This window comes from Podarcis melisellensis (assembly GCF_964234715.1).
Source record: "Podarcis melisellensis genome assembly, chromosome: 6".
Taxonomy (NCBI): Eukaryota; Metazoa; Chordata; class Lepidosauria; order Squamata; family Lacertidae; genus Podarcis; species Podarcis melisellensis.
The window spans coordinates 120,974-140,396 of NC_138538.1; the positions used below are offsets into that span (position 1 = coordinate 120,974).

Here is a 19,423-nt window from a genome sequence, read left to right on the forward strand (position 1 = left end):
TCTTGTTGCTCTTCCACCAGCAGGTGGAGAGCTTCTCATTTCGACAGGCTCTGGGGAACAGACTGCTTTTAATGAACGGGTTGGCACCGTGCTGTTTTTATTGTAATTATCTTTTGTTATGTGAGTGTGTGTACAAAATTTTATTAATGCTTATTTAAAAAAACGATTTCCCCTATATTTTTAGCTGTTCTTATTTTATCTGTAAGCAGCCTTAAGTCCTTGGCAGGGGGGAAAGGTTGGGTATGAAATAAAAATAATAAAAATAACTAGTAGTAGTGGTAGTAGTTGTTGTTGTTTACTCTTTCAGTCATGTCTGACTCTTTGTGACCCCCTGGACCAGAGCACGCCAGGCCCTCCTGTCTTCCACTGCCTCCCACAGTTTGGTCAAACTCATGTCTGTAGCTTCGAGAACACTGTCCCACCATCTCGTCCTCTGTCGCTCCCTTCTCCTTGTGCCCTCCATCTTTCACAACATCAGGGTCTTTAGTACCAGATAGGTAGCCGTGGTGGTCTGCCATAGTCAAAACAAAAAAAATTCCTTCCAGTAGCACCTTAAAGACCAACTAAGTTAGTTCTTGGTATGAGCTTTCGTGTGCATGCACACTTCTTCAGATACACAGTAGTAGTAGTAGCAGTAGTAGTATAAAGCTGATTTTTTGGATATAAGGCTCCGAATGGAAGAGGGTGTTGTTGTGGACCTGTGTGCTTGCTGTACATCCCCTCTGTACCTGCTCTGAACATGCTCTGAACTTGCAGCAGCAGGAGAAGAGTAAGGCAACCATGTCAGGCATCTGCCCACTGCAGGGGCGCAAGGTGGGGAGAAGGCGGATCCCTGTAACTGCAGGTGGTGCAGAAGCCTTCCAAAGAAGAGGAAGGGAGCTGGAAGTGCTCAGCTGGGCTGGAGGAGGATGCTGAGGGGAAATTAAGCAGAGCAACAGCCTTAGACATCTTCCCAGCATTCTGTGATTCACAAAGGCGGCTTTGGAGCAGGCTACTTCCTCCTGAGTAGGACATTGAGCAACATCAGGACCATTAAGTTGGGCGGGGAAGTGGCAACAGCATTGCTCAACTCCAGCCCTGTGGCAGACTTCCAGAAGCCATCATGGAGTTCAGGCTGGGCTTGTGATGATTCCCGGTGAAGAATCCAGGAAGCAAACAAGGACAAAGTTGCAGTTCAGCAGATGAATCTCCAAACTGGAAAGTCAAGCCAGGCAGATACAGATCTGCACACAGCGGGGAGAATTCCTGGGCTGGGAATTCTGGGCTGGGACAAGCATGGCTGCCAGCAGTGAAGGTGTGGAGGTCAAGTTCTTGAGCAGGCAAAAGGCTCAGAGCAGGTAGTTTGCAGGAGCCCAGAGCTGGGAGGAAGCGGGGATCAAACACCCAGCGCCGTGGCTTGTAATGAAGGGGTGGAGTGAGTGGAGCACGACCGAGGCAACGCCACCGCCTGAGACTGCCTGAGCAGCAAGAGGAGGCAGTGGCAGGTGGTTCCCAAGGCATCGCAGCAGCAGCAGCACAAGGAGTAGGTGCCACGGTAGGAAGCAGCCGCTGCCCCCAGAGGAAGCCAGACTGAGAGAGGTGGCCCAGGGGCACCTCACGCCCAACAGGCTGATGGGCATTGTGGGAGTGAGCCTTTGGCCAGATCCAGCCACAGGGCTCTTTCAGGCTCTCAGGTGAAATGGGGTAGGGGAGGTGAAGCTCCCCTGGTGCGTCTGTGGGGCAGGGGGGCTGCGCAGCTCCTTGTCTTCTATGGCTCTGCAGTGTGGAGGTTGCTCCAGGTCCTGCTGGTGGGGAGGCGTCAGCCTGAGAGGACAAAGGAAGGTGTGAGAGATCTGTTGAGAGATGAGGGAAAAGGGATGTCTGGTTGGACAACCAGTGATGGAGAGGACCTGAGAGGATGGAAGGCACTCAGGAAGGACCCCAAGAAGGTCCCCAGCAGATAGAGAAGGGGGGAGCTCAGCACCCCTTGGGGCACCCAGTGGGGTGGGAGAAGGTATGACCCCAGGTTGGCCATGGCCATGTCACCCGTTAGACAAGCCTTGCTGAGAGGTGACGTAGCCACATCTTCCCTCCAGAAGATGACTGTTGCTCTTGTCTCACATCTTCCTAACTGAGTCTTTTTGAATTCCAAGCCTGGAAGACATTCTTGATGCAAAGCAACCAAGGGCCCCTGGAGACCTTCAGAGAAGATCAATACTCCACTGGCAAAAGGTACTTCACTTTCCTCAGCCAAAACACAATTTCTAGAAACCTCAGTAAAGCTCATCTGAGGAGAAGGAAAGGCTCCTCCACTGTTGTGAGGTACCACCACCAGGAGAAACAAAAATGGGGAGGGGAGAACGTCGATGCCAATGGGGCATTGTGCAAGAGGCCCAAGGGAACCAGCGGTGGGTTTCTGCAAGAGTCCCTGGGGATGGTCAGCCCCTTCTCAGCCATGGAACTCACTTGGCGGCTTTCGGTCTCTCTCTGGTCAAGCAAGGCTACTGCCAACGCAGCCTAGCAGCCCCTCCTTCCCTCCCTCTCAGCTGAAGCTGCCTCAAGAGGCTCTTGGAGCAGAACTGTAGATTGGCGAGAGACCCAAAGGGTCGTCTAGTCCAACCCCCTGCAATGCTGGAAGCACAGTTACCTTGTGAGGAGCAAATGGGGCCATGCCAGCTTCCTGGGGGAAGGGCAGGAGGCCAAAGGGATGTCCGCACACAGGCAGGAACCCCATTGGGAAATGGGAGGCGGCTGGGAGACGCAGGGCTCTGCCTAATGGAAGGGTGTGGGCAGAGAGGCTCTCTCTTCCTCCTGCAGTTTCTCTCCCTTCCCACCTGTTTCCTCGCCTCTGGGGGTGACTCCTCACCTTGGAATTCCATGTAGGAAGTCCTGCATGTCATCCCTGCGCAAGCAAGTGAATGCACTTCCTCTGAGTAAACAAGGATGCCTTCTCCTCCCACTGGAGAGGAAAATTGCCCTTGCGCTGCCACCGATTATAGGAACTGGCTAATTGCACCTGGGTGGTTTTTAGGGATCAGCGGAAACATCCTCACATCACACCTGGCTCAGTGGACAGCAGGAGAGCGGCGAGGAATGTGCAGTAGGAGCTCCTGGCCGTGCTGAAGAAGACAAGACTCAAGGATGGGAGGTGAGTTTGGGATGGTGGCACCTGCCCCGGCCAGCCCTGCTCTCTGCTCTCTGCCCTGCAGCCTCCATGCTGTGGTCCTTGCTAGGGAGGGAGGGAGCTTTCTCTTTGGTGGCCTTTGGCTTGTTGCTCTGCTGAGACTGGAGTCCTCAGAAGAACACAAGGCAACTGTGCATTTGCTGTCTCCCACATCCAAGGGGTCCAGCCCAGCTGCCTGGGGCCTTCCAAGGGAGAGATGGTGAGTTTCTGGGTGCCAGGAGAAAAGGGGTGCTCCTCTTCCCCAGCAGCTTTACCCTCAGGGTGCAAGAGGGCCTTGAAGGTCCCAAGTGATGGCTCTTCCTCTCAAGGTGGCAATCTGCTCTGAGTGGACGGATGCAGCGCATTCCTGAGCATCCTGGAGTTCCTGCACCAGCCTCTTCTTCCATCTCTCCACTTCATGTATTTATGAGTAGAAAATATTAATATACTGCGCTTCATAAATAGCATCTGAGCGGTTTGCAACAATCCTCCACCAAAAGCCCATCAGCAGGTAGCCCTTCCAAACCCCTCAGAGTCCTGCTCTGGTTGGCCTCCCACTACAACCCTCCTTGAGGCTCCTTAACCAAACAGTCATGGGGTGGTGTGTGTGTGTGTGTACGTGCGCCTGCCGCTTCGATCTTTGTCCTGATCTGGTCTAACCCAGGTGGGAACTGCAAAACTGAGTACCCAGCACCCCCCGCCATTGGCATTAACCCCTGTGAAAGAACTGTGCAGCAAGTGGCACCTGAAGACCCAACAGCCACGTATCCCCAATGTTAGGGCAGGTTCTGCCTGCCTGGCATTTAATGCCTGGAACACCTGAGAGCATTTCCTGCTCTCACCACAATGGGAGCAACTGACTCTTTGATCTCCCTCCCTCCCTCCCTCCTTCCCTCCCTCCCTCCCTTTAATGGTGACTCATCCTTCTCACTTCATCCTTCAGGTTCAGATTTGCCAAGTCTAGAGAGCAAAAACCCCGGAAGCAGCTGCTTCCCGCTCCATCCCCAAAGCCCCAGCTGGATTATGGGCAACTCTAGAAGGCTCTCTCCGGACTGGGGCATGGAGACTCAGTCTTGGCACTGACTTCTACCCTGTGCTGTCCTGGTGGTGGTGGTGCTGGAAATCCCAAGGACGCAGGAGCAGCAGCCCCCTCCAGCCCCTCGGCTGGGTGGTCAGGATGTGCCTGAGGAGGACTGCAGGGAGCTGCCTTGGAAAGGGAGTCCCTCAGCTCTGCTGAGCTCCTCTGCACTTGGGTGGCAAGGGCTGCCCGCCGTCAGGGTGTTTTGTCCTTGTTGCAAATCACCTTGTGTGTCTAATGAAGGCAAGGCCTCTTCCTCTTTGATGTCCCTGTCGGGAGACATGCAGCTCCTTCCCTGGCTGGTGCCCACGCCCATGCTGCTTCCTAATCTGTGATGACTGATTGATGTTATACATCCCGCCCCTCCCTCATTACTTTCACACACAATCTTGACTTTTCATTTGATGCTGCCCTCTCCCCTTTTCCTTTTCTGTTGTAGTTTTCATATTTTGTGACATTGATTTAATTGGATATTGTAAGGTGGGTTGAAGAAACTTACCTGGAGAATGGGATGTAGGTGTGTTACTAAATAAAATGACGATAGCTGCTCTGGTCAGCATGGATATTGCACCCTGTCGCGGCCACCCAAGAAGCAGAGTCTGCTTAGGAGAAGGCTTGGAGACGTGAAGGTGGACGAGCAGCAGCTGCGTCTGGCTGGCTGGAGGAGAGCAGAGTCAGGCCAGGCTCCACTGGCCCAGGCAGGCCCCTTCCAGACTCACCTTATGCTGTTCCACAGATCTGACACCAACACAGCTGAGCTGGCAAATCCCGGCCAATGGCCCAGCCCACCACACCAGCCGCTTTGCCTCCTCGGAGCTGGCTGTACGCCGGGGGCAGGGCTTCTTGCTGACCGTCTACTTCAATAGACCCCTTCAGTCCGGGGACAACTTTGCTTTCGTTGTAGAGACAGGTAAGGCTGCCCCCCCCACTGTTTCCCCCCGTCCTCCTTCATGGCCAGCTGGCATCACTCGCATGGGCACCTCTTGGCCTGATCTCTGGCTGCAGGACAAAAAGGCGCCTTCGGGATGGCACCTCTGCTCCCCTTCGGTCCTTGCGCACCTTTGGCCTCTGCACATGGAAGCGGCAGATCTCCTGGGCCTCTTGCCTGCCAAGACCTTTTTGACCGCGGGGTTTCCCTTTCCCACCATCCTACTCCTGCATGCAAACATCTCTCTCCCACAAGAAGCTTGTCCATCTTTAAGGTGCTGCCAAAGACTTGCCCTGTGCAACGTTATGCCCTCCACAGCGTTCTCTCTGGTGGGAAGCCAAGATGGCACCACCACCACAGGTGCTGTTCTGTGGCGCGGAAGAGACCGGGTCCAGTGCGGGCGCACACATGCACCAACACTCCTGTCCCCCTAGGGTTCGAGGTCTGTGCAGTGCCTGCGTCCAGAGGTTGGAATAAGGTGGCCAGCTGGCTGGATCTTCATGCTGACCAAACCCTTCAGGGAGAACGTTGCCGCTTGGGTAGCCTCTCACAGGTATGAGTCGCCTCCAATGACAGCCTTGCCTTTGCCTCTGTTCCCTCTGGCAGGGAGAGCCCCTTCGGAGTCCCAGCACACCCGGGCCGTCTTCCCCGTCTCCAGCGCCCTGACTGGAGGGTCCTGGAGTGCCATGCTCAGCTCCATCAATGGCAACTGCGCCAACTTCACCCTGGCCAGCCCCCCCACCGCTGCCATCGGCCGCTACAAGCTGAGCCTGCAGATGATGTGTGGCAACCAGGCCTATGCCCGCTTCCTGGGGCAGTTTGTCCTGCTCTTTAACCCTTGGTGCCAAGGTAAGATGCTCCTCCTGCCTGCCTGCGCAGGCCCTGCTGCCGCCCTTGGGATGGGCCTCTGCCCCACAGGGGTGTTTCTGCTGAGGGTTGACAGGCAGACAATGCAGTTGGTGCCACGTGACTCCCTTCCGCAACACAGCTCTGCGGTTTAGGACTCGTCCCTTAGGACAGCTTCCCAAGCGAGCAGGCAGGGAATCCAATCATAGACTCAGAGGATTGTAGGGGGCTTTGGGCTTATTTGTAGCTCAAAGCAGAAGCCTTGCACAGACCTCCTCCCCACCCCAGATGTTGGCATCTGGGCAATGAGATGCCTGACCCAGAAGCCCGACTGGGGCACAGCAATGCTCTACTGACCGGCTGGTGATGGAAGGGCTGATGCTGCCTGCAAGAGTTTGTAATGGTGGTCCTGGAGACAGAGCCCCCCCCCCCCGCAGCACATGGGGCCAAGTGTGCTTCACAACAGCAGCAGCAGGAGGAGGAGGAGGCCTCCCCTCTCCCTCCCTCCCTCCCTGCCTCCCAGGGACTCTCCTCCTGTTCTTCTGGTTGCATCACCCAGGGCCTCTGGGCTGCTCATCCATCATCCAGCTGGGCGGTGGAAACTCAGCACTCAGGACTAGCTAAAAATGGGAACGTGGCTGAAAGAAGAAGGGCAAGATCCAGCACAGCTGGGAAGGAGGCCAGATCCCTCTTTGCCCAGAAGAACGTTGGCCCAGTGAGCCTCCCAGAAGCACCTGCAGATCTGACTGCTGCTGCGTCCGACCGAGTCCTGACTTGCCCCTTCCATGCGTCAGCAGAGCAAGCAGCAGCCAGAGCCCTTTGCTACGGCAGCAGCTGCACAGGGGAGCCCCCCCATTTCCATGGGCCCTTTCAAGGCCCCCCCACCAAGCAGCCTAGTGGTTGCACTACCCCACCCCCAAAGGATAGGGAAGGGGGTAACATGGTCCCACTGGCTTTGCAAGGCCTAGCTGACAGCCCTCCCCTCCTAGGACAGATGCTGGGGGGGCCCTTGGAGGGCCCTGGAACTTGCCCACGCCAGGCTGGGAGACCCCAGAGGATGCCAGGTTTTTCTTGGAAGGGAGCCAAGGGCTAGGAAATCCCTTGCTGCAAAACGGCCGGCTTGGGAAGCTCCAGGGCAGCTCCTTCTTTTGGCCCAAGGAGGCAGGAGCAATGATGGGGCTCAGCAAAAAAGCTCCTTGTGGGGCAGGGACATGGCAGGGAGGGGGCTCCCCTCTCACTGCCCAAGCAGCTGGAAAGCTCTCCCTCTCAGTTGTCAAGACGAGTGTCCCCATCCCCTGGGGAGGGTCTCTGACCTTCAGGGTCACAGCCATGGTCTGCAGTGTCTATGCAAGAACCACAAAATAATAAAACTGTATTGTTGGAACAGACCGCAAGGGTCTACTGGTCCAACCCTCTGCAATGCAGGAGCACAGTCAGAGCATCCGACTCCCACCTTCCCAAGGAGTCTGTTCCACTCTTGAATAGCTCTTACCCCCAGAAAGTTCTTCTTAATGTTTTTTCTGGAATCTCCTCTCTTGCAATCCAGCTCTTTCATAAACTTACATTTGCAAGGATGTTCTTTTCAGCAAAATAATTATTTTCCAAGCAACTGTTACCCAGCAAGCACCAGAGGGAAACTGATTTATATGATCAAGTTCTAATTTTAGAGCAAAGCTGGAGGCCCCCAAAGACATTTGAGGGGGGCATTTACCCCTTGCCATTTGGTTGTTCAAAGTCCAATCCAGCTTTGCATGAAGCACCCACCGCCAACCTCTTGCCTCCGCCCAACAGGAGACCTTGTCTACATGGCAGATGAAAGCGAGAGGCAAGAATACGTTCTGAACGAAAATGGGATCATCTTCGTGGGAAACGCCAACTATATCGAAGCGCGAGGATGGTACTACGGGCAGGTCAGTGTTAAGGTCTTGCTCCTGGCCTTCAAAGCACCAGCTCTGCTGCTGGCCCTATATCTCTGGGCTATGGGGCTGTGGCCCTATATCTCTGGGGTTGGGGTTCCACCGCCCCTGCAAGGGGAACAGCAGCGGTGCCCTTGTAGCCTTAAGATGGAGAGGTGGCCAGGAGAGGAAGTGATGGTAAGGGAGGGGAGGCAGCATTTTCCTCTGCCTGGATCCTCAGAGCGATGGAAACACTCATGGGAGGATAAGCAGGGCAAGTAGTCCTGGGAAATGGGGTCATGGGGAGGTTGAGGAGAGCAGCTTCCTAGGCCATTGCTGTATGGCTGCACAGTCACCGTCGAGTGGGATGGGCCTTAATAGGTAGGAGAAGATATATTAATTGTAATTTATCCATCTTGGCACCCACGTGTGTGGGTTGAACAGGGTTTCAAAATATTCTTCTTCTTTGGCAGTAGCCAAGTAAGATTGTCTTCCATGAACACGGTCTTAACAGTGTGTCCGTAGGTGACTGTGGAGGCCAATTCTGGATCCACATGTCCTTCCACAGTGGGGACGTAGGTTTCTGGGTGGGAGTTGATCGTGGTGATGGTTTGCCAAGCGTGCCTTCTTCTTAGCATGTTTCTCCCTTGTGCCCTGAGTTCAAGTGTCTTCAAAGCCCATGACACCTTTGGTAAAGGCTGTTCTCCAACTGGAGCGCTCATGGGCCAGTGTTTCCCAGTTGTCAGTGTTTATACTACATTTTTTAAAGATTTGCAGTGAGAGAGTCTTTAAACCTCTTTTGTTGACCACCAACATTACGCTTTCCATTTTTAAGCAAAATCACCCCATGCGTGGCAGAAAATTTAAAAACATAGGAATTATAATAAATCAAATCAATTAGGCTATAGAACCTTGTTTTGAGCAAGTCCAGCTATGAAGTAAGCTGGCTCCCCTTTCTTACCCTGCTTAATAAAGAACCAGGCAACAGCTTGGAAGATAAGCTTAATAATAAGATTCACTTACCGGTACTTTAGACAGGCATTGGTTCACAGCAACAGGAGCAGTAAAGACTATGCAAGCAAGTCACTTCTATTTACTTTTCTGAGCTGGAGCAAGGGAGGCAGGTCTGCACCCATTGCTGGTCAAAGAAAGAGAGAGAGAGGAGCAGGGAGTACTATATGCTCCTTCTTCTCTGGGAGAGGAGGGGAAATGACATCACACAAAGCCCTCTCTACCAATTGCATTTCTATGGTCTTGGTCCTTAGCTGTCAGCAATAGAGCTCTGTAGTCTTAGCCCCTTCTCCCGCTAGCTAGCAGGAACCTGCACTTTTTAGGTTGGGCTGCCAATTTCACACATGCTGAAGGTTGTCCACATGTTCTGTGACCGTGTGTAGCCCAAACTAGAGAGGGCATTGCATGATGGAAGGGAATGGTTCCTGCCACCACCAGGAGCAGAACAAGACAAGACTCTCTTGGGGTCAGCATTCTCGGGTATTCCCTCCCAGTGTCAGGGGCTGAAGGTAGAAAAGAGGGAGGCAGCCACTGAGGCCAGCTCCATCTGTGCCCCATGGCATGGAGATGGTTCTGCTCAGAGGATGCTGGGCTGAGGCCTGAGATAATCTGTATCACAGAGAGTGAGCAGGGGAGCGGCAGGTGCTCCTGCTGGAGGCGGAGCGCTGGGGGTCCCCACTTGCCCTGGAACCAGCTGGTACTTCTGCATCTTCATGTGCGTAAGAAGACCCTCTGGTTCTAACTTGCCCCAATCTGAGGGCCCATGTTTCCCTCTCCACCTCTCGCCCCAACTGGAGAGCACCTTGGCTGGATGCTGATCGGTCCCTGGGTGACTGCGCGTATTTGTCTCTCTGTGGATGCTCCTCTGCTTCCTGGCGCTTTAGAGGACCTTCCTTTCTGCCTTGCAGTTCCAAGATAACATGCTCAACCTGGCCCTGATGCTGCTGGATCTGAGCCTCTACCATCGCCAGGACCCAGGTGGGGACACGTCGCGCAGGAGCGACCCTCGCTACGTGGGCCGGGTGATCAGCTCCATGGTAAGCGCAAGCCCTCTGCCACTTGATCCCAGGCGGGGTGAGATCCTTCAGGGAGCCTGAAAGCCCCCCCCCCCCAGCTCCCAGGCCCCCCTCACCCGCCTGCTCTTCCCCTTCCGCCTCCCTGGCGCTTTAGGTCAACGGGAACGACAACGACAACGGGGTGCTGGAGGGCAAGTGGAGCGAGGAGTTTGCCCACCACGAGAACCCCTCTCGGTGGGACGGCAGCGTGGCCATCCTCAGAAAGTGGGCGCAGGACAACTTCCGGCCGGTCCAGTACGGCCAGTGCTGGGTCTTCGCCGGGGTGGGCGGCACAGGTAGGCTTCTGGCGGCAAAGCGGAGGAAGAAATGGGGGTCCGGAGTGCCGAGCAGAGCCCGGACCCACCGGACCCTCTCTCCTCTCTTTCGCAGTCCTGAGGTGCCTGGGCATCCCGACCCGTTTGGTCACCAACTTCAATTCCGCCCACGACGCAGACACGAACTTCAGCATCGACAAATACTACGATCCCTCTGGGAAGAGCATCAAGAGGGGACAAGACTCCGTTTGGTAAATGCGCCTGTCCGGCGGGGGCCCTTCGGATGCTCGATCCCAGGATTCCCTTCATGGAATCACAGAACTGTAGAGTGAGAGGGGACCCGAGGGTCATCTGTTCCAACCCTCCGCAATGCAGGAATCTCAACTAAAGCGCCCCCCACCGGGGGCCAGTCTTGCCAGGCCCTGGAGACAGACAACGGATATCTGGGGTTTCTCTCCATTTCTCACATTTCCAATCTTAAACTCAATTCTCCACCACCTTCATGGGAAGTTTTAAAGGAGGGGTTGGGTAGCCACCTGTCAGAGATGCTTTAGCTGAGATTCCTGCATTGCTGGGGAGTGGGTTGGTCTAGATGACCCTTACGATCCCTTCCAACTCTACACTTCTAGGAGTCTATTCATGTCTGTGTTTGGCTCTGGGGATCAGCCCCCTACAGGCAATGGAACTGTCAGAGGAATGCCAGATCTTGGGCCAGGATTCTGGCAAAGCCCAACGTGGCCCTCCTCAGCCTGGGCTCCCATCCGGGGAGCGGGGACTGTTCTGACCCAGGGGCCATTTCTCCCTCCCCAGCTCTTCGGGGAAAAGGAGTCACTTTCCCAGGAGAGCTGGAAGGTGGAGGGAGCCAAGGCAAACACCTGCCCCTTGGGCAATGCTGCTCACCGTCCTGTTTGCAGAGGCAGTTATGGCTCAGGGAGCACCTCTTCGCTCATCCAAGATCAACAAGGGCAGAGCCCAGGTCACCCGTTATCATGCCAGGAGCAGCCATTGGTTTCATTCATCCCCATGTCTCTGCCCTGCTTCTTTGTCTATTTGGGGGACCCTTATGATAGCTAAATATGACTCCATTATAAAGCAATATTAAAACATGGGAGGGGGAATAAACATCATGTTTACCAATAATCACCAACCAGCCAGGAAATATTCCCCCTAAAGGATCCAGAGGACCCATTGCTGACCAGTTTGAGCGGATTTGGCCAGAAGCCCCCGGAGAGGACCTCCCTGCCTGCCTTTCTGCCTCTGGGCTCTGGGGCAGCGTCGTCTTTGAGGAGCCAACTCCCAGGGGCCCAGATCCCTTCAGCCACCCTAGAACATATGGCATTGCCATTCAAATGGTCTCCACGAACCGCCTCATGTGATAATGTGGGGAAGGGCTTACTTGCCCCCCCCATATTTTATTCAAGTTGGCACCCCTGCCACCCCCCCCCTCCTTGTGAGCTCAGCCCATTGGCTTACCATCTGTGCATGAGGTTCGTGTTGTATAGAAACTGTGTGGGGAGAGCCCTGGCTCTGCCTCCTGCCGCCTCCTCTTCAGGCGAGTCTCCAGCGCCTTCAGGGGAAGGGACACAGCTCAGCAGGGCCAAAGCATCTGCCTCACATGCAGCAGGTGGCCAGTTCAATCCCCAGCACCTCCAGGGCGGGCAGGAGAGAACCTGGCCTGAAACCCGGGAGAGCTGCTGCCAGGAAGTGTGGACAGTGCTGAGCTAGATGAGCCAGCGGTCTGACTCTGTATGAGGCAGCTTCCTATCTCCTCCTCTGTTCCTTCCCCCCTTCAGGGATTACCATGTCTGGAATGAATGCTGGTTCACTCGGAGGGATCTGGGGAATGCCTACTGCGGGTGGCAGGTGGTAGACGGAACCCCCCAGGAGAAAAGCCAAGGTAAGGCCCTCTCCTGCCCCCACCCCACCCTGGTCGCCTTCCAGAGCAGCTGCTGCATCCCGCTTTCCTTCCAGGGATCTACCAATGTGGACCAGCCTCTGTCCTGGCTGTCAAGCAAGGAGACGTGCGGCTGAACTACGACACGGGATTTGTCTTCTCCGAGGTGAATGCCGATATCAATCGATGGGTCATCTATCCCGACGGGAGGCAAGTCAGGGTCTATTGCGACACGACGTCCATCGGCAGCCACATCAGCACCAAAGCCGTGGGCAGCAACTATCGGGTGGACATCACCAACAACTACAAGTACCCAGAAGGTGAGTCCCCTTCCCTCCTGGACCAGCCCCTTCTGGCTGGCTTCCCCCCTTTCCCCATTTCTGATCTCAGGGGACACACTAGGCGGGGAGAGGCAGAAGCCACCACTGGCCAGGCCAGCACAGAGGCCACCAAATTAGCATACAGGTGGTCTCTCCAAACTGGGTGGCAGAATGGCAGGTTCAATGGAGTATCAATAAGGGCAAATCGATGCAGGGTGGGACAACTTGTCATCAGCTGTGACCCCCCCCAGGATGCAAACTTTGCCATTGTACTAGAAAGCAAGACCAAAAGATGATCAACTAGGAAAGGGAGGAAAAGGACAACCACCAAAATCACAATGCCAGTGTTTAAACTCCATTGCAGAATCACAAATTTGGAAGGGACCTTGAAGGACATCTAGTCTGTCCACACACACACACACACACACACACACACCCTGCTCCATATGGGAATGAAGCAGCCCTCCAAAAGGGGGGCACCTAGTCCAAACAGCCAAACAGATGCCCCATGGGAAACCCCCAAGCAGGACCTGAGCACAAGAGCCCTGACCTCTCCCCCCCTGGGGTTCCCAGCAGCTGGTATTCAGAAGGCAATCAGGGCCAGTAGGACCACCTTTCTGGAGGGGCTGGATCCTGCCGGTCTGAAGGAGGCCCCACTTCTTGACCGTGGAGCAAATGACAAGCAGGAGATGCACCGCAGGTGTGTAAAATTATGAATAGCTGCCAAGAGAGAGAAGAGAGGGGAGTCTGTCTGCCTCCTGCCAGCCCACCGCCCTCCCCCAGCCATCCCTTTCCCTTCTAGAACAGAGAAAAGAGAATCCTTTCTCAAAGGCGGCGAAACTCCCAGGGAGGAGGGGGCCTGTCAGTGGCCATGACGAGGAGGCGCAAAATGGAGACTCCATGCTCAGCGGGAGAAGACTTCTGCGTACCAGATAGTCAGGCAACAACACGGGGGTTCAGCCCTTCCGGGAAGGTGCATTTGGTTGGCCACAGCTGGAGGCAGAATGAGGGGCTGGGAGAGCCCACAGAGGCACCTGCACCCTTGGCTGCTCCCCCCGCCAGAACGCCAGGGAGTGTTTGGGACACCCGCTGGCAGAGGCTCTTCCCCCGTCCCACATGGAAACCTTCCTGCCTGTGCTCTGCCTGCCTTCCCTCAGTCTCAGGATTTCTGGCTGGAAGCAGCATTTGGGAAGGAAGGAAGCACATGCTGTGTGCGCAGAAGGTGCTGCTGCTGGTCCTTGGCACTGGAGAGAACAGCTGGGGATCCTGAGGCGCCCCCCACGCCCCTCCCCGAGGCCCCCTGTGGGTGCCAGCAGAGCCAACCGCCCTGTGCTGGGCTTTAACTCTGCAGAAGGCGACTTCTGGGGCTCTGCGTCTGACTCCGTGCGGCCCTCTCTGCATTCACAGCACCCCATACGTCCTCAGGCACACCCGCCCTCCCTGCCGCGGTGCAGCTGCTGCCTGGACTCTGGAATGCGCTCCGTGCACATTCTCTTGGGATGAGGAGCCCCAGCCCTTGGCTCCTGGCCCAGCTCCACGTGCTGGAAACCTGCCAGCGCTCCTTGGGCTTCTGCCAGATGATCACTCCCACCCTCACCTGTGTCCGTTGGACATCCTAAAGCAGCCCATATAGGAGCTCTGGAAGGTGCTCTGTTCTGAGTTAGACCACTAGTCCATCTTAAAAGCATCAGAAGAGGGGCCACCTAGATACTCTCACAATAGGATGAACAAGCTTTTTATTTTTGGGCCAGTCAATTGGTCAACTGCTTTCAACTGCTCAAAGGGCCAGTGCTATTTGTCTCCCACTCGCCCGCCCAGCTAGACTAGGGTGGCTGTGTGCAGCAGAAAGCACCAGCCGAGTCAGGCCATTTCCCGCAACGCCATTCCTGCAGGTCTTCCTTCCATGTGCGCTGGCAGAAAAGGGGCACAGCAGGTGGGCAGTGTGTCAGACTAGACCTAAAGCTCTGGAGGTGAGCTGGAGGCCTGCATTTTGGCAGGGGGGCTTAGAAGGTGTGCCAAGGCACTGGAGGCTGACCGCTCCCTTCCTTTCCTTGCAGGCTCTGCCGAGGAGAGAAACATCTACCGCAAGGCCTGCTCCCAGATGTATGGGTCCACGCCCAGCGAGAGCCGCATGAGCACCACCGACGACGCCTCCGCCTCCGAACTCATCACGCACCCCGGGCTCTTTGGGAAGTTCAAGCTGGCCCAGCCGCCCATCCTTGGCAAGGACATCAACCTCATCCTCACCCTGGCCAACCTGGCCCCGGAGCCCAAGACCATAACTGTCAACCTGAGCGTCTCGAGTGTCCTGTACACCCGGACGGCCATCAGAGAGATCCTGAAGGAAGTGATGACTGTCAGCCTTGGCAACAAGGAAGGTAATTGGCCTCCCCTGCTCCGTGTCTCAAAGCCCATCCAGGCAGGGAGGGGGAACAGGGGTTGTCTGCTGGGTGGATCTACACACCTTCTGCTGCCATCCAGGAGTGGTACTGACTGGGCTGCCCTTTGCGGGCACAGGGGCCCCCACCCGCTCCACCTTCTGGCACCCCCACCCCACTCTGCAATGGCCCCCTGGGGCTTCCAGACACGAGGCTCTTGCAAGGCTCCCCCTCACTCAGGCTCCCACTAGAGGCAGCTGCAGAGAAATGCTGAGCAGGGCCCATCATGAGACCAGGGCCAAGAGCAGGTCTCCAGGCAGGAGCACCCACAGCCCCACTGTCAAAGCCAGAGCCCCCTGGACCAGATGGGGGGTGGTCCTCTGAGGCCCAGGCCTCCTAGCATCACCGTCAGGGAGCCAGGAAAGGAAGGAAGCCCAGCCCAGGTGAGTCTGTACCTGCCCTTGGGGTCCGGAGTGGAGCAGGGAAGGGAAGCCAGCACAGGAAGGCAATGGCAGGGGCCAACTGGAGCAGCATGTCTGGAGGGAGCCCCAGCCGAGGAGGGCCAAGGCAGGCTGCTCTCACTTGGCAAGCTGGAGAGCTAAATTGGAGGCCCAGGATTTGTTTGTTTGCTTGTCTTGTCCATTTAAAAGCATTTATAAATCACTTGATGTTTCAAAATATCTAAGCGGTCTGCAATTTTTTTAAATAAAAAAAAAACTAAGCAGTATCATTAAATCAAAAATACAGTCTGAACTCTATAAAGCATAGATCTTAGAAAGACAAACGAGATCGGGATTTGAGGTGTGTGGAGCCATAAACAAGGGTCTCGCTTTGTGGGTCAGGCAAAGAGGTCAGTCTTCAGCTGGCTGAGGGAGGCCTGCATCTTCTTTTATGCTCTAAGCTCTGGCCTTCCAGCCAAGGGGGTCCTGGCTGGGAATGTTGTGCCCTTTGGGGTCTCCCAAGGGAGGAGGAGGAGGAGGGATGTCCTCCAAGCTGCTTCCCTCTGGAAGCTGCACCTTCCGCTGCAGAGGCGGCCCTGGAAAAGGGGCGGGAAGAGTTGTGGTCATCGCTGGGCCGGGCTGAATCCATGGAGCAGGACCTCCCATCTTGCAAGGAACAAGTTCAGGGGGCAGGAGGCTGGGTGGTGGTGGGTTGCCTCTGAGGAAAGGATCCTGACTCCCCCCACCCCTCTGCCTTTCAGAGAAGCACCTCCCACTGCGGATTACTTACGGCCACTATGGGGCATCCCTGACGGACGACAAGAAGCTCTTGGTCACGGCCTTATGTGACGTTGTGGACGGCGTGAAGCTGCTGGTGGAGAAGGCCATCACCCTGGAGACCCAGAACGTCTCCATCACGGTAAGGAGCCCCTCTGCACTCAAGGGCTGCAGCCAAGAAGGAAAGCCCCACTCCCTGCTGGTCCCGCGTCCTGGAACCGCAGCCCCCCACCCACAAGTGATTTTATTTTTAAAATATTTTTAAAACTTTTTTATTTTCAATGTAGAATCATAACAAAAATTACAGACATTAAATCCAAAATAGTACTATACAAACAAAAAAAGAACAAAACATACAAAAAAGAGAAAGAAAAAAGCAAAGGAAACAAAACAAAAACGAAAAAGCATACATCTACAGAAAAAACCATATCTCATTACATACATATACACATATTGACTTCCTTCCTTTGTTCTAAGACCTCAAAAAAATTACTCTTACTGTATTGTTGTGTCTAATGTAGATTACTTCCATCTTTGTACTTTTTTTTTACACCATTTTTCTTTTTTACACCCACAAGTGATTTTAATCACTGCTGCTGCTGCTGAGGCTCACTTGTTGGTGGGAAGATTGAGGACAGATGAAAGAAAGTCCTCCTTCTTGTAGTGCGGAGTTAAACTGTGGAACTCCCTCCCACTTGAGGCAGGGATGGGGCAAATTATTGGAGGATGAGGGGGCAACTGAGGGCTGCCAGTCAAGATGGCTCTGCCCGTCCCCCACAGTTGGAGGCAGCAATGCTTCTGAATCCCAGGTGCTGGAGACTGTGGGGGGGGGAGAGGGGCTCCTGCGCCCGGGTCCTGCTTGCAGGGCTCCCAATAGAGGCATCTGGTTGGCTCCTGTGAGAAGAGAATGATGGAATGGATGGGCCCCTGGCCTGATCCAGTTCTTCTGATGTTCATATGGCAATGAAGATGGAAGTCCAAGTTGAGAGGCTTCTTCTAGCCTCAAGACCCCAAATAAGAGGGGCTGAGTTTGGAGCCACATCAGCACAGACCCTGTCCTTGGGCAAGGGGAGGGGGCAGCCAGTCCCCTGTCTCCCCTCATCTGGCCCCAGGTCCATACTGCAGTACCTGCAAACCCTGCCTCACCTCCCCATCCTGGTTCAGCCCTGTTGCATCATGGGATGCCATCCCAGAATGCAACAGCTCAGAAGGGAGCTTGGGGAAGAGGTGGTGAGCCCCAAAGGGTTAATGATGCAGCCTGACTATTCCAAGGCAGCTGCCTCCCAGTTGGCATTCAGGGCCAAGCTGGATGCAACCTTGCAGGGCTGTTGGGTTCCCCCTGCAACTGGATCATGGGGGGGAGGGAGAGCTCAACCCTTTGCTCCTGCTGAGATCCTGATCCAATCCTGTTTGCAACGGTTCCAAGGCCTAAATAGGTAGAGCGTTTGACCGTATTTGAAAGAAGGGGGGGCTCTGGAGAGGTGGTGGCTGTGCCTGAGGAGGGGGTCCCTGGGTGTGTGGCTCTGCTCGGAATGAGGGAGCCCTGCACCTGCCAGGATAAGTGCTGGTGCAGAGTGTGTCCCCGAGACTGAGCAGCTCCTCTCCTTGGCTGCAGGCCCCTCCAAGTGTTGTAGCCAACAAACCGGCCACCGTGGAGATCTTCTATGCCAACCCACTCCCAGAGCCAGTGGACAACTGTGTGCTGCTGGTGACACTGATGGGCCAAGCTGTCAAGATCAAGTAAGTTTGGCAGGGGGAGGAGCAACCAGCAAGTGGGAGGAGCTTGGCTGGCCCACTCTCCTGCCTGGCAAGGGGAAGGCCAGGAGACGTCCCACCCAAGCGACTCCTCTGAGAAGCCAAGCCAGCTGCAGGTGGAGCCAGTTCAGCCGTGGCCCTTTGGAGGACGTAACCCCTGCAGGCCTCTGGCTGCGTCCTTGCATGTGTGTGTGACCCCCTCTCTCTCTCCCTTCAGTGTGGCAGCGCTGGCACCTGGAGAGAAGTCCAAAATCTTCTTCGAGTTCACCCCACGAAGCGCGGGCGCCATGCAGCTCCACGTCGACTTCTCCTGCAACAAGTTCCAGCACATCAAGGGCTTTGTGCTCATGAACGTGGCCCCGGCCGGGTCCATGTGATCCGGGGCAAGGGGCTGCGGTGGTGAAAGGGTGTGTGTGTGACTGTCCTGTTCCTGCACGATGATTAAAAGCTTTTTCCCCAGGCAGAAAAGTGGCAGCATTTCTTCTAGGGGGTTGTGGATGGCTAATGCACATCTCATGGGTGGGGTGAGGAACGTCTCCTGCTCCTTCAGTCATCAAATTATAGATTTGGAAGGGGTCTCAAGGGTCATCCAGCCCAAGCCCCCGCAATGCCAGAATCTCCACTAAAGCATCCCTGACCGATGGCCAGCCAACCTCTGCTTAACAGCCTCCAAGGCAGGAGAGGCACCACCTTCCCAGGGCTCTTGCCCTCTTCCTGACGTTGAGTTAGAGTCTCCTTTCTTGCCATTTGTATCCCCTGGTTCTGGTCCTCCCCTCTGGACCAGCCGGAAACAAGCTTGCTCCATCCTCCACGTGACAGCTCTTCCTCCTCCTCCTCCTCCACCTCTTGTAGGGATCTTTGGGCAGACTGGTATGCTCTGATGTGCTCAGAAACTGGGTCAAATTGCACCACTTGGGCCTCTCCTAGGCACAGAACCACCTCCTAGCAAATGGTCAGCTAAGAAGGTGCGCTAGGTGCATCTTGCAAAATCTGCTTGGTCACGGGGAGGAGGGGGCAGGGGGCATTCACACAGTGATCTCTTCCAGGGCTGGGGTGCTCTTCTTCCTGGCTGAATTGCAGCAGCTTTTGCCAAAGGGCAGGTCACACTAGCTGGGCCCTGGAAGCAGATGAAGAACCTCCAGGAGCCCCACTGGAGGGGCCTCCCTCTGGCTTCCGCTGCCCAGGCGTCAGGAATGAACCCGGCCCCCTTTGTTCCCAGCGTGGTCTCCCCAGAGGCCAGACAGGCTCCTCGGTCTTGCCTCGCTCCAGCCGCCATCCAACTCCCTCCCCTCTCAGGGCCCTTGCTGGGACCACAATATTGCCAGCCCCCCCCCCCGATTCAGCCTAAGAGAAGAGGGTCCGCTTGCCTCAACCTTTCCCCCCAGGGCTGCCTGGGCCCAGCTCTACCCCCTGAAGAAGCCACCAACCCTCTCTGCCCCCCTCCTGCCCTAGCTGGCTCTGCCCACAAGCTCACCCCCACCCTGCCCCAGACCGCTACTCAGAGCTTCCTTCATGACGGTTGGGCCTGCCCTCCTTCCCTCCCCTCCACCTCATAATGAACATGCCTGAATATAATAACAATAATTAACCATAATAGATGTGGAAATGTGGTGACCCAGCTGACTGGTT

General features: G+C 55.5%; 1 protein-coding gene across 2 annotated transcripts; it reads left to right on the plus strand.

Moving 5' to 3' along the window:
• The first annotated feature begins 1,098 nt into the window (after positions 1–1,098).
• Positions 1,099–18,262, plus strand: LOC309372844 (protein-glutamine gamma-glutamyltransferase E-like). 2 transcript variants are annotated; one of them, XM_081916845.1, is made up of 15 exons: positions 1,099–1,522; positions 2,133–2,211; positions 3,011–3,127; positions 4,957–5,130; positions 5,755–5,997; positions 7,786–7,904; positions 9,809–9,937; positions 10,071–10,251; positions 10,346–10,481; positions 12,024–12,127; positions 12,202–12,444; positions 14,502–14,822; positions 16,024–16,181; positions 17,655–17,779; positions 18,012–18,262. In XM_081916845.1, the coding sequence occupies exons 3-15, from the start codon at positions 3,121–3,123 to the stop codon at positions 18,169–18,171; spliced, it is 2,100 nt and encodes a 699-aa protein (XP_081772971.1). In that variant the 5' UTR covers positions 1,099–1,522; positions 2,133–2,211; positions 3,011–3,120; the 3' UTR covers positions 18,172–18,262. The 2 variants fall into 2 exon arrangements, with proteins under 2 accessions (XP_081772971.1, XP_081772972.1); XM_081916846.1 differs by lacking the exon at positions 1,099–1,522 and adding an exon at positions 1,540–1,673.
• The last annotated feature ends 1,161 nt before the right edge of the window (positions 18,263–19,423 follow it).